General features: G+C 37.6%; 2 protein-coding genes across 4 annotated transcripts in view; one reads left to right on the top strand and one right to left on the bottom strand.

The window, feature by feature from the left end:
* Positions 1–17,119, top strand: part of ralgapa2 (Ral GTPase activating protein catalytic subunit alpha 2) — a 268,297-nt gene extending 251,178 nt beyond the window's left edge. The window contains exons 39-41 of one of the 3 annotated variants that reach the window (XM_052145010.1): positions 5,879–6,003; positions 11,096–11,132; positions 13,671–13,812. In XM_052145010.1, the coding sequence (XP_052000970.1) occupies positions 5,879–6,003; positions 11,096–11,100 (130 nt within the window). In that variant the 3' untranslated portion in view covers positions 11,101–11,132; positions 13,671–13,812. Of the gene's footprint in view, positions 1–5,878; positions 6,004–11,095; positions 11,133–13,670 lie in introns of all 3 variants that reach the window. The other 2 variants (XM_052145011.1, XM_052145009.1) reach the window with 2 other exon arrangements.
* Positions 17,120–19,651: 2,532 nt separating this feature from the next.
* On the bottom strand, positions 19,652–21,921 carry insm1b (insulinoma-associated 1b). The gene has a single exon (XM_052145973.1). It carries the CDS (start codon positions 21,845–21,847, stop codon positions 20,462–20,464), a length of 1,386 nt encoding a protein of 461 aa, XP_052001933.1. The 5' UTR covers positions 21,848–21,921; the 3' UTR covers positions 19,652–20,461.
* Between the last annotated feature and the right edge of the window lie 1,247 nt (positions 21,922–23,168).

Here is a 23,168-nt window from a genome sequence, read left to right as displayed (position 1 = left end):
TCTCGGCACAATCTGACCTGTGCTTGAATGAGGTCATCACATTATTTTACGTGGCAGGAAAATGTTAAATTTGCCCGTTTGACACCATGTCCCTTTCTCCATGAAATCAAATTTGTTTTTAGACAAAATTCTGTGTAGATGTTCTCGATAAGAGGTCTGCACTGTCATTAAGTTGAAGCCCAAACACGGCCTATACCAGAGACCGTGTGACCCGACCAGTACAGTCAAATGTTAAGCTCGTACACAATGTAATCTGGAATCATGTGTAACACTCACATATCACTCCTTGCAATATTGAAGAAAAATCTAGATGCACTGCAACAAATGAAGCCGAACACAGGTGTCCTTTTAAACTTGACATGGTGTCTAATAAATGTGGTGGTCCTGCACAGGATGCTGAAAAAGCAGAGAAATGCTGCACAACAGTCAAAGACAAATATATATTATATAAACAAAATATAGATGATAATTATTATTATTTATTTTTTCATTAATTACAAGCTGACCCAAAACCAAATTATACTTGAAAAACTGATTCGAACCCACCCCAAAAACGGGTTTGATGGGCTTGGGTCATAAAAGGATTTTTAAAATGACCTATTCAACCTCTTGCTTCTTTTCCACCGGACTGGAGAGATTTTCCATCACAGATGCTGAAAAGGGTGACATAAATTTCATTGGGAAATCCCTAAACTTCTAAATTTCTACTCATACAAAGCTTATGTTGGTTCCTACCCACCTGCCTAAAACAGAAAATGGCCTTGTGTTTGTTTTTCTCTCAACGCTCATTGTGGCATCCTGGAACAGTGTCCCCTAAGCGACCTCTGTCCATGCAAACATTTTGCGTCTGTTTAGTTGTGCCTGCCTCTGACTGAAACAAGCATGTGTATGGTGTCCAAAGCAGGTCTGATTCACTGATTGTTGCTCGTTAACCTGCGTCACTGTTCTCTGCTTTATTGAATTAATCCACACCGCCGTCATCCAGCACTTGTAAACCCGACCTCATGTATTCAGTGGAACAATCTGTGGCGCTACAATTAGAGTGTCACAGAAACCTGAGACAGAGATGAGGTGACTTCCAGGACTTGCGGACAAAGCTGTTGACCACAAAGATGTTTTTCAAAATTGCCAGCAAAAGCATCTTGATTTTATTGACTCTTGATGGGCTGATTGTAGCTGTTTAACCAACCTGGTCACTTAGATCCTGTTTCCACCTGTTATTATGATGCGTCTCAGCTGTTTCGATCACATGTGGTCAGGTGAGACACATCGCTGTTTACTAAATGCTTCTCCTGTTACCATTTGTGATCAGATTTGGATGGGGAGGGTCTCTGTTTCATGATGACATCAGACAATAAGTGTGTTACTGCATAATATTAAAGCACAACAAAGTCAGAAAAGACAAAGAAAGCACAAAAAAAATGGTGTGTTGTTTCTCCCAGATGAAATTTAATGTAAGCACAAAAGCAACACATCAAGAAGAAATATTTTTGTATTATTTTAGTAGATTACCGGTATTCATGCTTCTCTTAACTGTGTTGATATCAGACACACTAAAGAAGATCCGTGAAGCTCTCATAAATGTGTTTGTAAACGTTATTAGATTTTCCATTCGGATGTAATTTCCTTTAAAATCTGGCACAGTTTAAACTGTTTAAAGCTATTGATTGACAGGTTAGGGGTGGTGTTTCACCGCTGTCTGTAAGCATACAGGACGGATTAGCATTTACACCAAAAATTGTATGTGGTCATATGTGGCTTTTGTGATCCACAAAACATTTTAGACCCCATTTAGACATGTATTTAGGGCTGACCACATGTGATCGGATCACCTGAAATTCACCTTAATACCAGGTGTAAACTGGTCATAGAATCACATTACAAAAACAACATTTTTGCTAAATTAGTTTTGCGTGGCTTTTACGTATCACGGCATCTTCCTGCTGAAATAAAAACTATAGGTACTACAACAGCAATAACTTATAAACACTTTGACACAAATCACAAGTTAAACGGCAGAATCAATTCATAGACACTTGTTTCTCAAGTCAATTTGTTATGGCATCGAAACACTTACTATACTGCTTGACTTTTAAGTGTTTACATTTTTAATTTGCACTACATAACCAACTTCTTTATAAGTTTATTCGAGTGCAATCAATTTGTAAAAAATGTAATGTTGCCACAGTCACATTATCTTCATGAGTTTAGGCTAGATATTTAGGAATATATATAAGAAACACAGTGCAGAGCAAACCCCATATTTAAAGAGCAGTATATATTTATGTAAACTTAGAGTTGCAGTGTTACGCAGTATATCACAATGATCAGCGCATTGTCAGTATTGATGCGTGGCAGCAAAAGTCATTTAGGCACTGATTAATGTACAACATGATGTTCTGTGGCTGCTGCATAAATTTTGTTAAATAGATTGAAGGTTATGTTTTGTTTAGTTTTTTTCCTCAGGAAGTGGGAGTGCAGGTTGGCTGATGGCAGCAGTGACTGGCTGAGGTCAATATTTGTTTTAGGAATCTCAATAGCCGAGCCACGCTTAAGTCATCTGCATCTCTGATAATGGAACGACATATGGCTCTGTTGACCTAGTGGGATCAGGCTTATTATCCCTTATTCTCATTCCTCTCTTTCTCTCCCTCCCTCTCTCTCTCTGCCTCTCTTTTTCACACACATGCAATTTATTTTTCTCTTATTAATCTTTTTACATCATTGTGTTTCTCGGTCTGTAATCTGTTTTTGCAAACACTTCCATCTTTAGTTTTCTGCCTTCAGCATCTTTCCTGGTAAACTGAACAGGGTCTGCATTATATTCTGACTCCCATTTCCACAGTAGCAAAGCCTGTGATCTTTGAGTGATCCCTGCACAACTCCAAGCATGTGTGTTAGCCAGCGCGCACTCATACATGTCAACAGAGTGCACTTTTAAGAACACTGTGCCATCGAGCAACTGCTAATCATTTTGATTCCATAGATGATCTAGACCAGGGTTATCCAAACAGGGGTTCGTGAAGGAACTCCAGGGTATTCATAAGAGAGTGAAGAGATTGCGTACCAAAATGTTTGCATCGTTTTGAAAAGGAAAATTCCAAATGTTGTCCGTTATTTGTCAAATAAAAAACAAGAGTGCAACTTAAACCAAGCTTGCCAGTTTTCTACTTTAACCATCCATGTGTCTATGCGTCTTCACTCCTTCCCTGTGTGCGTTCGAGAGAAAATGTTGAGAAAATGGTACCTTTTAATGGAAAAGTAAATTACTTGCTACTATCCATACAAAGTTATGATGTAACATAACATTTTTGCATGCCGTTTAGGCGACCAGTTACTATTTCCTTGAACTCTTAAAACTCTTAAAATATAATATTTAATTTCCTAAAAATATAAATATGATGTTTTATTTCATAAAATATTTCTAGAAGTAATGGGGAAATACCCCCACCCCAGGTTTCTATGGCCCTGGCGTTATTACGTCTATGAACATTAAAAGAAATTTTGGTGTAAAATATGGCTAAATCAAATCCAGATATTAAATGTTAATACTAGTGCTTTTAGTAAAAAAATTTATATTTAATTGTGATTAATCGCAGGATTTTTCATAGTTAAGCACGATTAATCGCAGTGAATGTGCTGAAATGTAACACTGTATATACTTATTTTCCTGTCAAAATGCTTTTAGTTCCTTCTAAGAAAATAATGTTTTTTTTAACCATAAAAAAATACGCGTTTGTGTGTGTTTGTAGTGTTTACGTCAGTGCACTGACCCCGGACTCCGTGTTAAGAACTCACGCATAGCTGAATAACATGTCAAAATCGAATGTTATTTTTGTGAACGTGCTAGAGTTTTCTGTTGTTACTGTGATGGTTAATGATTATATGTTGTGCAATCTCTGGTTGGGATAGAAATGCCAATGGTGAAATAAATTGTATAAATATTATAAGAAAAGAACAATAAATTCAATAAATGTTCTTTTAAATATAACAATAATAAGAAAACAAATGTGCAAAGATGATAGATTAACATCAAATATCTGGGGTAATTTAAGTGAATAATTTAGGTCAAAGGGTTTCAGCTGACAAAAAAAGTTTAGGAACCCCTTATCTAGACTACATTGTAAACTTTTTTTGCAGATATGTGCCCCCTCCCACCCTCTGCATGTTTTTAGCTGAAAAGCATACAGAAGTGAAGCAGATTGCTCCCTCCTTGTGTGCAGCCCTCAGGCTCAGGTGCATGTCAGTGCTGGGTTCAGACGGACCTTTTCAACAATTTGTCACGGTTGCCTTGGCCCCTGCTGCGCCGGCACGTGGCACACGCACATACACACACTGGCTCGCTCAAACACAGAACGGTTCGCAGCAGCCAGCATGGTCATGATGGAGTGCAGAGGCCTTGGCAACAGCCTAGCGCCTGGCAGAATAAGCAGCTTCCGTAATGAGATGGGAATGGCATCAGTAGGGCCCTCCAGAATTTCAGCAGGCAGGCATGTGGCCCTGGAACGCCCCTGCCTTCACTCCGCAACCTATTCATTAGACATTAGAGCACACACACCCTTTAGTAAATACATATAAATACACCAGTACACACAGATTGTATACTTGTATTAGTTGTTGATTGATTGGCCAGGCTTGCGTTGGTGTGTTTGCACGTGAGCAGAGTGTTGAGGCAGAAACACCTGCTCCTGCGTTTGTTTGGACGGTTAACGGACTGTAGCTGTAACTGAACAGGCCACGCTCACCATGTGTGCAATGGTTCAAGTGCAAATGACTTCAAGAGTCTGATAGAAGATTGTTACGTGAACTTTCCGTTTGCTCTAAAATACTAACTGGAATTAGATTATTCCATAAAAGCTTAATTTAAGCAAACCATAAGGATGGATTTTTCTATGACATCACAAAAATGTTGTTTTATACATATGAATATAAACAGTAGAGATGTATATAAAGATGGTTTTAGATTTTATACTTAAAGGGTTTTTCATCCAAAAAAGAAAATTGTGTCTTAATCTATTCACCTTCGTTTCTTTCTAAACCAGTATGACTTTCTTCTGTGGAACGCCTTTTGTATTTCACGGAAGAAAGAAAGTCTTAAAGTTTGGTAAGTAAGTAAAAAAAAGATTACTATCACACTACTTTTTCAGTCATTACAACATAATCACATGACAATGTATGACTTGGCTCATACAAAAAGGTATGATTTGTTTTCCCACAGAAACCAGACAATCAACAATACAGGCAGAAAATGTAACTAGCCACCAATCCAACACTAGATTTTTTAAGAAAGAAAACTTTTGTGAAGGAATTTGGTTACTTATTCAATTTTAAATGTATGCAATACAAATGCCTGATGAATGTCAACCTGTAAAACGCTTCCCTCGTCTCCTTGCTAGCCCCAATGTTTTGTTTTCTTCCATGGTACACAAAATCTATTTTTCTTTAAAAATCATGGTTAGGTTTAGGGTTTGGGTAAGGGGTTAGACTTTATGGTTAGTTTTAGGTTTGGATTGGGGTTTAAACTTTGTAAAAGCATCACTCGTTGGTTCCTTTCTCTATGGAAGTAAAAGTATGAGCCAACTCGTACAATTTCCTTTGATTTCACCATCTCGTTCCATTACTATGACTTGTGACTAGGTTGGTCATTACCTGTGATGTTGTTCCAGTTAATTCTACCTTTCTGTGCAGCGTTACCTAAAAGCATTGCAATCTTAAGTTGATCGTAGAGACCATTGCTGCCAATAGTTTCTACAATCTACTTAGTCTTTCGATGCCTAATTCCAGTGATCGTAGTTTTGCTTACTGTAGATGGGTATTTTTAAACCCTTTAATGATTAGTTGTTGAGAGACTGTCATTTTCCTTTATGGGCTTTCTCAGTTATGAAGAGAGGGCTCTCTATCTGGAGGCCATCATTCAGAACCACAAGGAGAACATGACCTTTGAGGATTTTGCTGCCCAGGTCTTCTCCCCTTCCCCCAGCTACTGGCCAACAGGAGGTGCAGGTAAGAGCCTTTCTTTCACCTTTTTTCCTGTCTTTTTTTATTTTTGCTGTCACAAAAAAAAAAAAAATTCTTCCTTCCCCTTTTTCCTCCCAAGTTTTCTTTTTCTCCACTTTTTTCTGTATACAAACTGAAATCTCTGAAGTGGTAATTTCACCAAGAAAAATGTGTGAAATATATGTAACCGACTGTATATTGTGGCTATATTGAGGGTGATTTATGCTGCTAGGATACCTCAGGTCAAGGTCTTCATAAAATCAAAATGGCATACAATTATTATTCATTCAGAAGAGGAAAGCAGGAGTTTGTGAAAGACCAGTATATCATACTCCATGAAGTACTGTAAGGAGAATTGTCAGAAAGTGGACAGAATCCATTTAAAGGTATACATGCATAACATGTTACAACCAGGGCTCCCACGGTCATGGAAAACCTAGAAACATCAAGGAGTTTTAAAACTGTGATTTGAGCCCTGAAAAGTCTTGGAAATAAAAATCTTAAAAAGTCATCAAAAAGTCATGGTAATTTCTGTAGGGAATATGTGGGTTGTTGAAAAGGTGTGACATGCTAAACTCCATTTAAAGGACCTTTTAAAATGAACTAGTTAAGGCAAAAATGTGATTTATAAATGAATGTTTACAGTCACAGAACCTAAAATATACACTTCCCTTTAAACAGTACATTAATTTCTATTTTAACCTTAAATCTTGTTCATGGACATATAATGCGTCATTTACCCAGATCTTTTTTTTTCTTTTTTTCTGCGCTCAATATTTTATTAGCTAGAAATTGCTTTTTGTTGTTTAAACCTTCTAAAAGCATTATCCAGGGTCATGGAAAATAATTGGTCAAAAGGCGTGGAAACCCTGGACAGCAGTCACACTGATGTCATCTTTACTTTTTTACTAAAAAGTAATGTTAATTATTTATAGATTTTTTTATTAATTTTACTTATTATAATTTTTTATTTTAAAATGCCTTTATTTACAGACTTTACTTTTTGCCTTGTCCCAGACTATGACAATCCATTATAAAAATGCAAATTATTACATTTTGAAAACTATGATAATCTAAACAAAGAGTTAATATAAACAAATCATTTCAATATTTATTGTGTGAAAATTTTAACAATTTTAAAGTTTTTAAAATCTTAAAAAAATGTTAGCTATGAAAATAGCTGTAGCATGTCAAAGGAGTCGCGATTTTATTTTAAAAACATTATAAATGTAATTTACATTAATGTCAATTCACCACCGATTTCTGTTGAACACAATACAGAATTTTAGATGTGGAACTGACACTGTGGTAGGAATATAATTGACTTAAATCTCCTCTGATGCATGCACATACATTGTTGGACATCGTTACTTGACAAGTAATTTTTTTTTTATGAGAGTGTGAAAAAATATTGTAACAACACTTTTTAGAAGTTCACCTGCTAAAAGTGTCCGAAGTTGTGCTGAGTGCACCATACAGTACACATTCCTTGGGATAGTTTTGCAGAATGACAGAAGCTGAGCACGGACAATTTTGATTTCTACAGAGATACCCATTTTATTTCCTCAAAGGGTTGTTGAAAATCACTATGGTGATCTCTATTGACTTGTCACAAAGCTGCATACTAAACAGCAACTGAAGTGAGCAGAGAGAGAGAGAGGGGGTGACCATTTGTCTTCTTTTGCATCTTAAGATTTTTTTTGTTCTCTGTTTCTTCTCCTTTCTGTCTGTCTTTCTCTCACTTGTTCTAATTACTGTCTCATGTTCACACTTTCTTGTTTTTAACCTGAGTTGTCATGCCTATTATCCAGTTTTTATTCTGTCTCTCTCTCTCTGTGTGTGTGTGTGTGTGTGTGTGTGTGTGTGTGTGTGTGTGTGTGTGTGTGTGTGTGTGTGTGTGTGTGTGTGTGTGTGTGTGTGTGTGTGTGTGTCCAAAACTAAAAGACAAAATAATGAAAATCAATATATATTCAATATATTCATAATGATATACCCATAGATTTGCGCATATACAATAGCACAAACCTACTCACACAACCTTACTTATAGTATATGGACGTTAATATTATTATAATCATTAAAGAAAGCGCAACATGCACAAAAAGCTATTTTTAGTGTTTTTAGGACAGTCTATAGGTCACCTGTAAGGCCCTGTGTCGTTCAAAATGACACTTCATCCAGTAGGATTTTAGCTGTTGTGTGGGTTCCCATCTATGATGCTGCTCCATGTTTCACCACCATCTCATCCATAACAGCAGGCAGGCGTTGGCCAGGGATGGTTTGGGACGTGGAGTACAAATGGGCCAAGCTGGACTGTAAGACTTTTCTGCCTGCTTCCTCCATTAGGCATGTGGCCCCACACGTCTGTTACTCAACCCTCCGTATTTCTCTCCTTCTCTATCTTTCTCTCTGTCTCTCCCTTTTCAATACAACCTGCATGTTCCCTTTTTATTATGACAGTATAGTTTATAGTTTGCTCTAGATTAAAGTGTTCTTGTCAAGCTAAATGTGAATTCAAGCTGTGAAACCCCACAAGCAGCAGTGCTTCTACATGTGTATATAGATGACTTTCAAAAACTTTAGCTGTGTTCCAAAACATAGTGAGCAGCTTCAATGTAGACAGACAGCTACCTTTTATGGCAGCATCCTAGCTAAAATGTAACCTCACAATTAACTTTACTGAAATACTCTACATGGGCAGCAGCTCTGTTAATTGTCACTCGTGTTCACCACATCACGTGACGTGCATGCGAGTTTCGAACAGTGCTGTGGTTCCCAAATCTTTCAAAACCATGGCATTACTTTATAGTAAAAAAACATTCTCGGCCCCCAAACTACCGAAAAATCAATAAACATGCTATTGCGCACACTCCTTTATTTATTTAACTATGTAATAGTATGTAAATACTAATATAAATATAAAAAAAACATTGCTTCAAGTAAAAGGAAAAACATATACAAATTAAGTAAAAACTGCACAAGAGTTTCAGTAACAGCAGCACATTTTAGAAATTGAAAATAATAATAATAATAAAGTAATTTAATGTCATATAAAATTACTTGAATTATTGGTTTAGTCTTTCCTGTGTGGTTATTGGATATTATACAGTAATACTGATTCAATGCTGTCAGAGTTTGACTGAGAAACAGAGAAATAAAGAATATTGAGTACTTTTCTCTTTTTTTCTTGCCAATATTGTTATTTGATTAGTATTAACGATAGGCCTATAAAAAACAGGGGCAGGTCTGTTTACATTGGCATAATACATTAACGGCTGTTTACAGTAATTTTGCATCAAAACAGGCTTTTTTAACACATTCACATGTTTAACCGCATTCACCACGAGACATGATAGCTCTTTAGAGCACATGTAGACATGCGTATGTGAAAATACTATACCGCATCGAATCAAATACCCAAAGCAGCTTCTTTCAGCCAATACAGTTGGTGTCCAAGGGGGGCAGGATGTCATGGTGCGACTGAATTCTTCATAACTGAAGAAAGACTGATATAATTTGATCTGTTTTTTGTTTTTAAGTATCAACATGGTACTGAAGTACCTGTACTTTTGACAACTCTAATGAGGATATAGTAGACTATTGATGGGCAGAGATTCTTGGGTACCAACCGCCAGTCGTTGAGGCACCCCTAGGAAGCTCCTACATCCAAGTTGATCATTTGATATTACAATATGTCAGACATTCAAGTTGGAAAACAAAATATGGGAGAAGCCAAACTAAAACAAATACATAGTGAATGATGGCAAATGCTTTCCATCATCTTTCATGTTGATATGCTCCTTCAACTGTCACAACTCAGGTATCATCTCCAATTCCAAGTTTCTGACTTGTAAATACGACTCTGCTTGGTCATTCATATGCTCGAAACTCGTAAATACAATATTTCCGTCTCCACTTCAAGGCCACATAATGCTCACAATTGATTCAAATTAAGTTTGATGTTAGCATGTGGCAAAGCTAATGACAAGATACTCTAATTAGCTCACAAAATACAAAGAACACAGACAAATTGGGTGAAATAGTGCATGTTTAAAAGTTAACATTAAATCTGGATGAAATTATAATCAAAATTTTTCTCAACTCTTCTTTCTCTACTCTTCTAACCTTCTTGGATGAGTATTTCATCACAATGTATTCTGGGATGGCTTTATCTGTGATAGATACAACCAATACATGCTGCCGTGCTGAATTTGACCAGACAAGGTATCTTAGTATGCAGTATTGGAACAGCCTTCACATCGGCAGTGCATTTATGACTTCTTAAAGTACTGTCTCGGTAGGGATCTTACAAGGTTTTGGAACAGAGCTTTGGTGTCAGTGTTGCCCAAATTTAAGGATTTTTATCTGTTACTATGGTTTGTAGAGAAGTGTTTGTCTAATTTATAACAGACTGGCAGTATCTCTCATAGGTCTTCACAGCTCTTGTTATTTACAATCTCACTAATAGACAACCAAAAACACCATGTTTTGTAAATTACATTGTCATGATCTTCAGCTCATCCTAATGGAAACCATTATTCCAGTTCTAACGTCAAATGATCACCTCAGTTTAGAAATAATCTCTCATAGAGCTTCTTGCTTTGTTTTGCACAAGTGACATTTCAGTTATGCAACACAATTTGAATGAACTTAGTTTGAAAACCCTTTTTTTTTTTTCTAAATAAGCAGTGCTGCTAAATCGCAGGTTTTGGCTTATACATTTTGCATCCTGCAGCTTCTCTGTTTTGTTCACCATGTTCACATTTTTTTCACTCTCAGAAATCACAAAGAACTGAACTGGGCCAGTCTAAATAGGCCGCACAGGAAATGTATTTCACCTTCTGCTTTCCTTAACAGCCACAATCTATCAAGTGCACTTTTTCAAAGTTGTATATATGTACTTCACTTTTTTTTTCTTTTTTTTTTGTGCGTGTGTTGTTCTATCTTCACCCTTCAGGAGTAACATCGATGTTTTCAATAGCGTTCTCTAACCTCCCCTCTTTCACTTAATCCCTTTAAAAACAGAGACACTCTTTCACATCCCCCTTAACGGTGTGCAGCTTACGTGTTGCTCTATTGTCTTTTCTCCCCCCTATAGATTAAGTCTGATACAGGTGTCAATACAGTAATTGAAGGTAAGAGTCTTGGTCTGAACAGAAGCTTGCGTTCTGTCACAGGAGACCCCTCCCCTCCTTCCCCCGGCTCGTCTACTCATCTTTCCCCTCTTTATTTCCACTAATGAGCTGTGTCTGCTCTGAGCTTTTAAAGGAATACAGAGACAGAGCTGCATTGGGGCTGGCTGTTCTGAGCGCACTCTGATTATGGACACAAGTGCACCGCCGGAGTAATCGTAACACAGTAGCAGCATGAATGGGTCTCCATCCTCCTGTCCTGCATGTCTCTGCTTTATTCTCTTTTTTTTCTCCTCCTCTTTTCTCCTGTTGCTTTGTCCTTTGGCGTGTGTCTGTTTGCCTGAGGCCACATCTGACACTAACACCTGCCCTACTGGAAAATGTCTTTGTCACTTACGCTTTTGTTTGGATTGCTGCAGGGAGCCAATGGGAATAAGGACCATTTACCTTCTATACATTATAGGGGCCAAACAGAAAATAACAGTGTAAATTCTGAATTTATATTTGGTTGTAAAATTTTATAATCTGAGAATATTGTCATAGATCATGACTATATACTTGGAAATCTAAATATATGGAAGCCTACGTCTAATTTTGAAAATTATCTGAATATAATCACTTGTAAATTTGACTATGTTTGTATACAACATAGAAAAATCACTGTTTCTGTCCTCTGGAACATGTAGTATTTCCATTTTTATTTTATATAATATTTTTAAGGCTGGGTAAAATTATAGGTTTTCCGATTAATCACGATCTGCATTTGAACAATCTAGATGTCGATTGTGAAAATCTCAAGATCGATCTTTTACTCTATGCGCAATCCTCTACAATGTGAGTAAATCATCTATGTGTAATATATCTGTTTGTCATTGAATCATTTCTCGTTTAATATCTATAATATCCATAATATCCAACAAGTCAGTTGATGATAAAACAACAAAAATAGCACATACGCGGTAAAGAAGCCATTCGATTCCATTCTCGTTAACATGTACTCAACCATAACACTTCTGTGAGATGCTCGCTGAACTGACTCTATTCTTAAAGAGAAGGTACCAGTTTAGCACTTGTGCTACATATCAATGTAAATACTTTCAAATAGAACAAATATGCATGTAAACAAGAAAACATGCAATATAACTTTATTTTAAGATGTATTTATTTATGGATTGCATGGAATTTAAAAAGCTAAAATGTGACTACAATGATGAAACACTAATGATAAAGTAAAATGTATATTTTGGTAATGTACCAAGTTAGAAGGTTGCCTGTACAATTAATGGCATTAGCCATTATATATGGACAATATATATATATATATATATATATATTGTTTTTTATATAATATGGAAAATAAAATGTTACATTTATCATTAAAATATAATCTATTAAATAATGTATTTACAATATAATCTAATTCATATTTCAAATATTATTTATATATTTATTTTATGTTTGGCCCCCTATAATGTTTATATAAAACTATTTTTCTCACTCTCACTTTTTCCTTTTCACAAGCAAATACATGCTTTTTGAGTGATCTTCATGAAAAACACATGAGAGGTGCTGATAAAGAAATGAATTCTCAGTGCTTGCATGATTGGTACACACACCCTACCAAGCCTAAGTGATTGAAATCTGATGTTCAAATGGTTAGTCAGTCACTGTCAGTCTTTAAGTTCTGGATCTTTACAGTCACCCTGAACTTAAGGTTGTGCATTCAAATCCAGCTCAAAATGTAAGATGTCTAGTAGTCATTTTAATTAGTATATGATAGAAATCACTGTCACCGTTAGATAGGAGGAACCTGTGGGTAAGTGTGTAGCTTCTCTGCTGGCATCTTGAACCATCCTGAGATAACTGCATGCGGCGGTCTCTCTGAACGTCTGGAACGAACACCACCCCTCTCATTTACTTCTCCCCACCTCCTTTTACATGCTGAGACTGTTGTTCTCCACACTCCTCCCCCTCTTTCAAAGAAGCCCTGGTGTGGAGGTCCTCTCCAATGAGCGCATGTTCCCCACACCATCTGCTCTCAGAAACTTGAGATGCCTGTAAAAAAAGGAAAAAACGGTCGAAAAGAACGAAAGAAAATAGCCAAGCAGATGCCATCTTGACAAAGCAGGAAGCTTGTTTAATTTAGATGCTTTCTTGAGTACCAGTATCTCAGATCGGCAGCAGAGTCCATATTTGGCATTTCTTTTTTCTCCAACTATGGATATTTCTTTGCCACAGCAGAGGAACCGCTCTTTACATAAAAACATAACAAATCTGTAGAACAACTGCTGAACATTAAATTGGTTCACAGCCTGTCTAATTTGGAGTTCTCAGCTTGCAATGTTCACAAGCCAATTAGATTTTTCAAATGTGATTGATATTTCTTAAATTACTTTTTACTTTTTGACTGTGTACCTTTATCAGAGGCAGTTCTCTAAGGCAGTAATGGCATGCTATCCGTTCTGAAGCAAGAATGTTGGTATAATCTTTGCTTATACTATGCTCTGTGTAATATCGGTCCTCTTCGTCCTCATTTCCCAGGTTCCCTCAGCTGCAGCACGAGCGTTGACCTCAGTGTTACTGTGACAACCAATGACTCCAGCGACCAGGTCTCACCCACTATGCCGCGCGCTTCTAAGAACCGGGTTTCCGGAAAGCTCCGCCGTTCAGCCAGCGCCATCAGCAAGTCCTCCAACTAAACACTTTCTCTCACCGATAACCACTTCTCCAACCCCTGTCAGATTGTAATGTCCTTAAAGAAATATTCCAGGTTCAATACAAGTTGAGCTCAATCGACAGCATTTGTAGCATAAGATTGATTACCACAAAACGTATTTTCCACTTGTTTTTAAAATTCACGGATACGGTAAGGCATGTACACTGGAAGTGAACTGGGCCAGTCCATTAACATTAAAATACACACTGTTTCCAAAATATAGCAACATGACATAAACATTATACATGTTAACATGATTCTAGTGTGATCAAATATCTGTTTTAAATTATTCTAGATTACCATCATTGTGTCTTCATTGCAGCAAAGTTGTGATATTGGATTTAACTTTACACTTATAAAGTTAAGTGATTTTAGCACATTAAAATCATGTTAACCCATATAATGTTTACATCTTGGTTATACTTTTGATGTGTCTTTTAATGTTTGTGGACTGTCCCCATTCACTTCCATTTTAAGTGTCTTGCTGTAATCACAATTTTTGCTTCTTTTTTAAATAAACGAGGGACGAGTTTAAAATATTTTTGTGGTAATCAATAAAATGCCACAAAAGCTGTCAAATGTGCTAAACTTTTATTGAACTCTGAATTTTCTGTGTGGATGAATGTAATATTTATCTGTAGGTTCTTTAAGACCTGTAATTGAAATATGTTTTGATTATTTCTTTCTTCCAAACGTTCTAAAGTTTGCTTTTAATTGTTTTCTTATTTTTTAGCTTAGTATCATTGAAAGATGCAACTGCTGTCACAATAATGTGGTGCTTCACTATTAGTTTAGAAAGATCTAAACTTCATTGAAAGCTGATTATCAGCCAAGAGAATTGGAAGCAATTCTATAAATGTGAAATTCATTACACTTGAATCCAAGAAACCATTTAGATAGTAATGCCACATTTGGTATGCATTTACACATTCAAATCTGCATATCAGCATATCCTCCCACAAACATCCTTATGACGTAGTGACCGGTAAAATGTTGAAAATGTGGAACCCAAGGCATTAGCTAGTTTTCTTCAGGCTCTGTAATGCTCTCCCCAGATTGTCTAGAGAGGAGACAATGTCCTAACTTATCTAAATATGTTGTGTTATCTATGTCAAACACTGAAAACTGAACCAATGACACTGATGGGAGTATGCTAAATGTCTGCGGAGATTTTTTATATTTGTGCTTGGAACTGATGCACATGTTCTTAGAGTACTTTGGGCCAGTCATATGCCAGCCATAGAAAATACTGACATTTTCGAATAACACTGATTAAGTCCTCATGACCTCTGTTTTCATAAGCTCAAGAGTATTTCCCAGTATTCTTTCAGAGCTATTCTCAGAGACTGCTTTTAATACTAATGTGTATATCCGAGCGGACAATCAGTGACATCTTTCAATCTAAGGCCACATCCACACTAATCCGATTTCAGTTTTCTAATGTCGTCGTTTTCCAAAGAATGTGGCAATGGAGAAGCTTTTCCAAACGCTCCATTTTCGGTGGAGCTAAACGGTGATCTAGTGTGGATGAGAGGTGTAACCATAAAGAAATTAATGCATTTTTTAAAACTTATTAGTGTGGATGTGGCCTAAAGCAGACTGCAATGAGCTTGTTTTGTTTTTGTTGTTATTTACTTTTAAACGACTCATGTGATAATTTTATGGGCTTGATTTTTGCAATGAAAGACTCCTGTCATCAATGATTATGTCAAAGTGGAGCATATAGCTGTCATTCTTAATCTGTGAATTGAGCACGTCCCACTCCTGTAAATCTACTCTTAACATTCCGATGTTCTCTTATGATGGTGTGATTTTGCACTCGGTGGTAAAGATAGCGCAGATGAATGTTTATTTTCTTCCCTCTGTGTTTGGATGTACATTGCTTTAATTTTGATTTGATGATATAGGCCTATATGTTTTTTCATGTTGTATATAATATCTGCCATCGTAATGTAATGTAAACCTGACTTAATAGAGGAACTAGATGAAAATGCCTCCAGAGCCTCAGGTAAATCTGAATGCCATGCACTGTGTGTGTGTGTGTGTGTGTGTGGGGGCAGCTGTTAACAGTGCCTGTGTAATACCTGTCCGTACTTTCTCTTTTGCCGACTGGAATGATTCTGTGTTGTTTTTTTTTTTGTTATCTCCAACTTTAAATGCTCCCACTCTTACTAGCCTCATCTTTTCCCTACGAGCTGCACAAGTCTTTTGTGATCAGCCTTTACATTTCAGTGAAGTAAATTGAATGAGATTGTCTGTGTTTTGTAAGAGCTGCTTCTGTCTGATTAGATGCTGGATGGGGGTCCTTTTCCACCTGATTCCCACGTGCCTCTCTGAGTGCCCTTTACCGTACCAGCAGCATGCCAGCGCTTCTCTCCTGTCACTCATTCTTTCTCCCCACAGCAGTCGGCAGCCTGGCGCTTGCCAACGCCCCGCCGCCCACTCTCTGTTCCTGTAGAGACCCGGCCTGGTTGCCATGGAGGCCAGGTGTTACACACACTGTAAGCTCCACCCAAGCTGCAACAGGACACGTTGCACTACTTTGCCTTACCTGTACACTTCTCTCTTTTGTTGTTATTCTCTTTTAAATGGTCTTGCTTTGCTTGTTACTTTGTTCTATTTACTTCCCATTTCTGATAAGTAACAGAGGAAGCTGATCTTTGAGTCTGCCCTGAATGAAAAATGTTGAAGAATGTATGCAAATCGGCAGCCCAAATCCAAGCCACAACCTTACCTGTGTAACTTAAGAGAGCTACATCACATAATGTATCTCAGAAATGAAATGGGCTGTCTGTCTTTTGGTTTAACATACTGATGTAGTCCTTGCCAGGGAATAGTTTTATTGGAACTGGCCTAACTCAAGTTTAATGACAAAATGTTGGTCGTAGATTTTGTTGTTTGCCTTGCATACTGTGTTGTTTTTGTTTTTTTTGAATGCTCTAAATTCTGAAGGATATAAATATAATAATGCCTGTTATATAATCTTTGTAAAAGACATTGAGGAAAAAGACGCTTGAAGGTTTCATCATGACTTGTTAACATATCAGACTCTTTTTAATAGAAAAAGTAATCACTTTATCTTTACTAGAAATGTGAAGAAATCGAAACATTTCATTAAATAGATTTGAAATTCATGTTTATATGATGTTCAGTTTTTTCATTCACTGGTTCACTAATAGAAGCATCTTTAATGCTTTGTTTTTTTTGTAGTTTATTATTTGTGTCATTAGAATGAATACCTTTTGGGTTGGGGAGTAACAGAATACATGTAATTTAAAATACTAAATATTAGTAACTGTATTCCACTACAGTTACAATTGAAATCATTGGTAATCAGAATACAGTTACATTGGATATGATGCCATTGAGGAACTTTCCCTTTTGCAGTTTAGATCATGTTTCTACAGCTTAACAAAAAACAGTTCGAAACGCTTTGACAGATGAAGCATAAATCCATAAATTCAATTACTTGTTAATGTTTATGTGGTTAGGGTATTTTTGACAAGAAATGCTAACCAATATAGCCTTTAACATTGCATAGAAAGCTACAAATAATATATTTTGTGCCTCTTTCTATGAACAGAATCCACATACGATAAGAAAAGGATGTCGTTGTGTGCACTCTGTGGGGGATTGAAGTTTGGAGCAGCAGAAATTGTTAACCTTATGTAAACTGTCATATAAACATTTAGCTTTATGCTAATGATATTTATTTGCCTTTACATGCATCTACCACCAGTTATGATTATAGTTTTTAATTAATTCTATGAATATAAATTCTCGTCAGAACATAACTTATTTTTTCTAATAAGACCTTTAATGTTAGGGCAAAATGTTATTCTTAATGAGCATTTAAAGTAAAAAAATAAACCAGTGCTGAAGAAATAATCTTAAGTATTTAGATTTAGATTATTGGAATATATACAATACATCAACTAAAACGGTTCTAAAAAATGTAATTATTGTATAATTATCATTCATGCTTTTCTTGTTACCACATATTAATTGGGAGACATGGAATTTTTGTACTGTACATTTTTATTTTACATCAGGACAAAGTGAACAGCAAATATAGCTAGGTGATTTAGAAAAGTGTTGACTCAAAGGTCAATTTGACCAGTTCTAGCACCTTAAATAAACATTTTCCATATTCATATATATTTAACCTTAAATCTTTTTGAATAAGAAGTTAATGGACATGTTTTTTGTCAACTACTGGTGTTTGCCAGCTGACACCTGACACCTGTTTTTACCTGTACAAATATAATGAAGAACTGTTCAAAGCGTTACATCTTTGTGTCTGAATTCACCTATGATTTTCTACTTTTGTGAGAGAATGCATGGACATATTGTGTGTTAGAGTGAGTGGGAGGAGGTGATGCTTGAGGTTAGAGGTTGTTCTGTCACTGGAGCCAAGGGAATACTGAGGGTAATCTGAACCCCCTCCCATCTGTCTTCCCTGCTGCTCCATGATAGGAGAACCGTCGCCTCCTGATCGTCTCACCGGAGTACAGGTGCACACTCTCCAATACCTACAGATCATGCAGGTGGCCTCACTTACACCCATGTAATTACTGTGTGTGTGTGTGTTTATCACTTTGTGGGGACCAAATATCCCCATAAGGATTGTAAAACCCAAAATTGTTGATGTTATGGGGACATTTTGTCAGTCCCCATGAGAAAAACAGCTTATAATCATACTAAATTATGTTTTTTGGAAATGTAAAAATGCAGAAAGTTTTCTGTGTGGTTTAGGGGTAGGGTTAGGGGATAGAATATATAGTTTGTACAGTTTAAAAAACATTATGTCTATGGAAAGTCCCCAACATGGAAACCCAACGTGTGTGTGTGTGTGTGTGTGTGTGTGTGTGTGTGTGTGTGTGTGTGTGTGTGTGTGTGCGTGCGCGTGCAAAATCTGACCCATCAAAATGTAAGATTAGGCCATTTTTCAAAACTCAGTTTAAATACTTATCTCTCTCTTTTTTCCAAATTAACTCTAAAAATGTAAAAAGTGACAGTGTAGTTGCATGGGAGTCAAATCATAAGTGTGGAAGATGATGAAGTGAGTAAACAGATGACAGAGGCATGTAGCTTAAACTTTACACAAATAATAACGTGTACACAAGATTTGTTTGTTTAAATAATCAGATGCTCATTCTGCAAACTTTTTCTGTCCCTTGCAGTGATTATTTTGTGTATAATATATTGATTGTGGTATTTTACTTTGTACTGTCTTATTATATCCAATATAACCAGATTTAGCACTTCTTGCTCTTTAGAGATGTTTGGTCCCATGGTCAAAAAGTCTTAGGAAAGAGGCATCCTGTATCAATGTTGCCTGTGTTGAGATGCATTACAGGCTTAACATTTCTGTGTTGATTATTACAAAGTTTGTTAGAAATCTTTTAATGATTTCAACTGAATTTACTTCAGCCAACAACATGATTTTATGGATCAAGTAGGGCTTGCATGGTGATTGGAAATTTAAAGTCAATAACGCTGCAGTTTACACATGGACGATGCTTTAGACAAGATATTGTAAAAAGAGCACCTGACTGTGAATTATATACAGTATATTGTGATATATATATATATATGGGAAAAATAAGTATTTCTGTTGTAATTTGTAATACATTTGAGTTTTATTGTCATCTATTGAAAGTATCACTGAAAAGACTGAGTGACAATCTGCTGGGCATATTAGCCATGATACTAAGAGATATTAATTTCCTATAAAAATGACTTAAATTGTTACAGTTATCAGTGCCTGTTGGGGTTGTGTGGCTGCACTGAATTTAACATTTAAGTGTGAAAAGGTAAAAACAAAACATTTCATTTACTGTATGAAGTATGCATGAACGATTTCAAGCTTTTTCATTTTGAAAATATTTTATTTGAGTTGACAACACAGACGCACATGTAAAGCGCTAGGTAGCAAACATTTAGGAAAATAAGATGTATATGTAGAAAAGGATTGCATCTATAAGAGCTTCACGTTTCAAGGTAGCGCACAAAACTTGAGAGATCACCCAAGACATAATGATCTTGACAAAACCATTCGACTTCAATGTGACGCAGGAAAAAAACACTCTCACAAAACAATCATTTACACAAAGCGATTGAAAATCAATAAATACATAAATAAATCAAATATTACGAATAAACATTACAATAGTTTTACATAATGATATTAAGTTTCAATTGTGTGCCGACATTCAAAATAAAAAATCAATTATTACACTGAGTTGTTAAGGCAGTAGTTTGCTGTATTTCTCTAAAGGCATTTCTGGCTACTAAATGGAAACTTTTCAAGATATTTAGTTTTTCAGTACGAGGAAAGAGAAGATTTTCAGTCCTGTAATTCACATACCTCATTAAAGCTACAGACGTGAAACGAGCAGCATGTGAATTCAAGGCTTTTCCCACAGAGATGAGTGAACATGTCTTAGGTCTAGGAGCTATTACATTACCATGTGTGCAACTTAAGGTTTTCTAGAAAAATACCTTCATAAGGACCAAACTAATACTTCAGGCTTCTAGGCTTCATGTATCTGATGAAAATAGATCATTCTAAAAGGACAGATTGGTGCGATTTTGGAGATGCAATTGGTACTCTTCAGCAGGCGTTACGCACGGGCATCTGGAGTAGGATGACTTGCCTGTTTTCTGTTGGGTGGCATTTGTTGATGTGCCTGGTGAGACCCGGGGAGCTGTAAAAAGTGGCAGGGCAGAACTTGCAGGGGAAAGCCCGGGAATCATCGTGCAGTAGACGCAGGTGTCGCTCCAGACTCGCCCTGTTGGGTAGGTTCTCTCCACAAGCCGGGCAGAGGAGACAGTCCACGGGGCTTAGATTGAGTGGACTCTGGCTTTGGCTGTCCTCTGATGGAACGATATCAGGACTTTCTACTCTCTCTGCGTTCTGAAACGCGTCTCCGACTATTTGATTGTGGAGCATTTGGTGTCCCATTATGTGCTTCCTCAAGTAGGCTTGGCGTTTGAACCGCTTCCCGCAGTGCTGGCAGTCGTAAAGCCCGTCATCTGAGCCGGATTCAGACAGACCTGGACTAGGGGAGTCTCTGTCGCTGGGGAAGTCTGCTCTCATGTCTTTGAGATCTTCTGGGAACGGCTTGGCGGGTTGGATGGGTGCTTTCGGTGCGCTCTGGACGCGTGGTTTGTGCCAGCGCCGGTGAGAAGCCAAGTTGGCAGGACAGCTGAAGACCTTGTCGCACTCGGGACACCTGTACTCCACCCGTACTATACGAGAGCACTTATGTTGTGCCAGAGAGAACGGATCTGAGTACTCTTCTTTGCAAAGCTGACAGATGAACTCTCCCAGGGGTTTGTTGTTGTTGGATGAGGCCGGTCTTGGTTTCAAGTCTACGGGTCCCTCTTTGATTTTCAGGCCCAGCACTGGTGACGTGGTCACCTCATCCTCGAAATTGAGTTTCCTTATGGCTTTGGGTCTCTTGGCTTGGTTTTTGCTGCTTTTACGCTCGGTCTCGGAGGTCGACTGTCTTTTGGTGCCAGTTCGGATGGCCGGGGCGTGCGCACCGCTGGCCGTTCCGCTCCTGTTACTGTTGCTGGTTCCGATTTTCAAGTCAACAGGAGCGAACAGAAGATGGTGGTCCATGCTGGTAAGAGAGGCGGCAGTCGGAAACGATTCGGCGGACACGGGCGAACCGATATTGAAACTTCTCTCGAAATATTTCCTGTCGTGTTCCTTGCTTATTGGCCGGGTGGGGCTGTACAGAGCTTGGTAGACCGCCTCTGGGTTTCCGAACTGAACCGGCTTTGCGCTGTGGACTGGCACCGGCGCGTCTGCTCCATCTAAAGGGGATGCTGCGATGATGCTGTCCGGCTTTGAGGCGCTGGGCACGGGTAGGGATGGGGCGATCTGAGCGATCTGACATTCTGGAGCTGATCCTCCATCCTCATCCGAGCGAATTCGGTACGAAACGAGCGCCGCTTTCTTATTTCTTTTCACCAGGAATCCTTTGGGCATGTCGGCGGATGGATGAGGCGAGGATGACAAGGCACAACAAGACGAACAGTGTATGATCCAAAGACACAGACTCCCTCCCTCCCTCTGAGAGATGCTTTTGCTCCTTTACGCATTGCTTCACTCTTTTTAAGCAGGAATTATGTTATTGTTCTCGCCCCTCGTCGCTCCATCCTCATCCAATCAGATACAAGCGCAGATCTCGGTGGAATTACCCGTGGGAGGGCTGAGAGTCGGACCGGGGGCTACAGAGCAGATGTACCTGGCCTTTATGAAAGTAATGCGCACTAGTCTCTATTCACGGGTGAGATGTATAAAAAGGAACGCGTGCCTTGGTTATAGGGGACAGAAGGAAATGTCACTCACTCCCATCATCAGAATCATCCGAAGTTGATTTTCGATCCTTATTTTTGGTCTGTGATGGAGAATGTCTTAATGTTCCCCTTTCAATACTTTTTACGTTTTTAATTTTAATTTAATTTATAGTGCTTTTGGTGGATAATTTTAATTATTTAATAATCGTAGAGGATTTTTTTTTAATGCCGTCCAATTTTAGAAAAAAAAAAAAACTACATTATTACTCTTCAACACACAGTAGTTACGCGTACTAACAAAGTCTGTTTACAAAAAAAATAAAAAAAATTTTTAAAAAAGTTTACATAGCCTATTAAGCAGACTAAATGTTGCTCATTTATAACGGTTTATATTAGAGCGCTGTTGTAACGTGTAAATAAAACGCTTCTCCTTCTTGCCCAGGTTTGCAAATCTGAGTTAGTGTTGCGTTAATAAACCCCTTAGTGATAATATTACAAGTATAATTTTGGGTTTTCGTAGGGTTTGTAACAAATGGGCACTGAACTAGTTGAAATTGTCATTTCTAATGCCACGCGTCTGTCTTTGAGTAGTTTAAGTCGCGGTATAAATCAGTGGTCTAACGCATACAGAAGTCATCAGAAGGGGCTCTCATCTCGTCTGTGAATAGCCTACAATGGCCGCGTCTGCCCAGCCGTCACTGTCTTTTTTGCCTTTGAAAGGCAAATTGACCTCTACATTGTGAAACAGGGATACACGAGCAATCTGGCCAAAAGAAAGACGCGTGCTGGACGCAATCAAAGATGTGCACTGACCTCGGGGTCAAGCCAGAGGTCAGCCATCAGTAGCCTACATTTCTTCAAACCACCAAGACCAGACGACTCGAGATATTCAAGCTTTGGCCAGAATGTTCTGTTATTCGGTAAATCTATGCAACACACGTTTAATGTAAATACAATTTGCTAGTAATCTATTGAAGTTAATTATTTACAACCAGCTCCACAAAATAATT

The sequence above is a fragment of the Xyrauchen texanus genome, chromosome 16 (genome assembly GCF_025860055.1).
Source record: "Xyrauchen texanus isolate HMW12.3.18 chromosome 16, RBS_HiC_50CHRs, whole genome shotgun sequence".
In the NCBI taxonomy this organism is placed as follows: domain Eukaryota; kingdom Metazoa; phylum Chordata; class Actinopteri; order Cypriniformes; family Catostomidae; genus Xyrauchen; species Xyrauchen texanus.
Note: the sequence above shows the minus strand (reverse complement) of the source record. Positions and strands in the feature narration are given on the sequence as shown.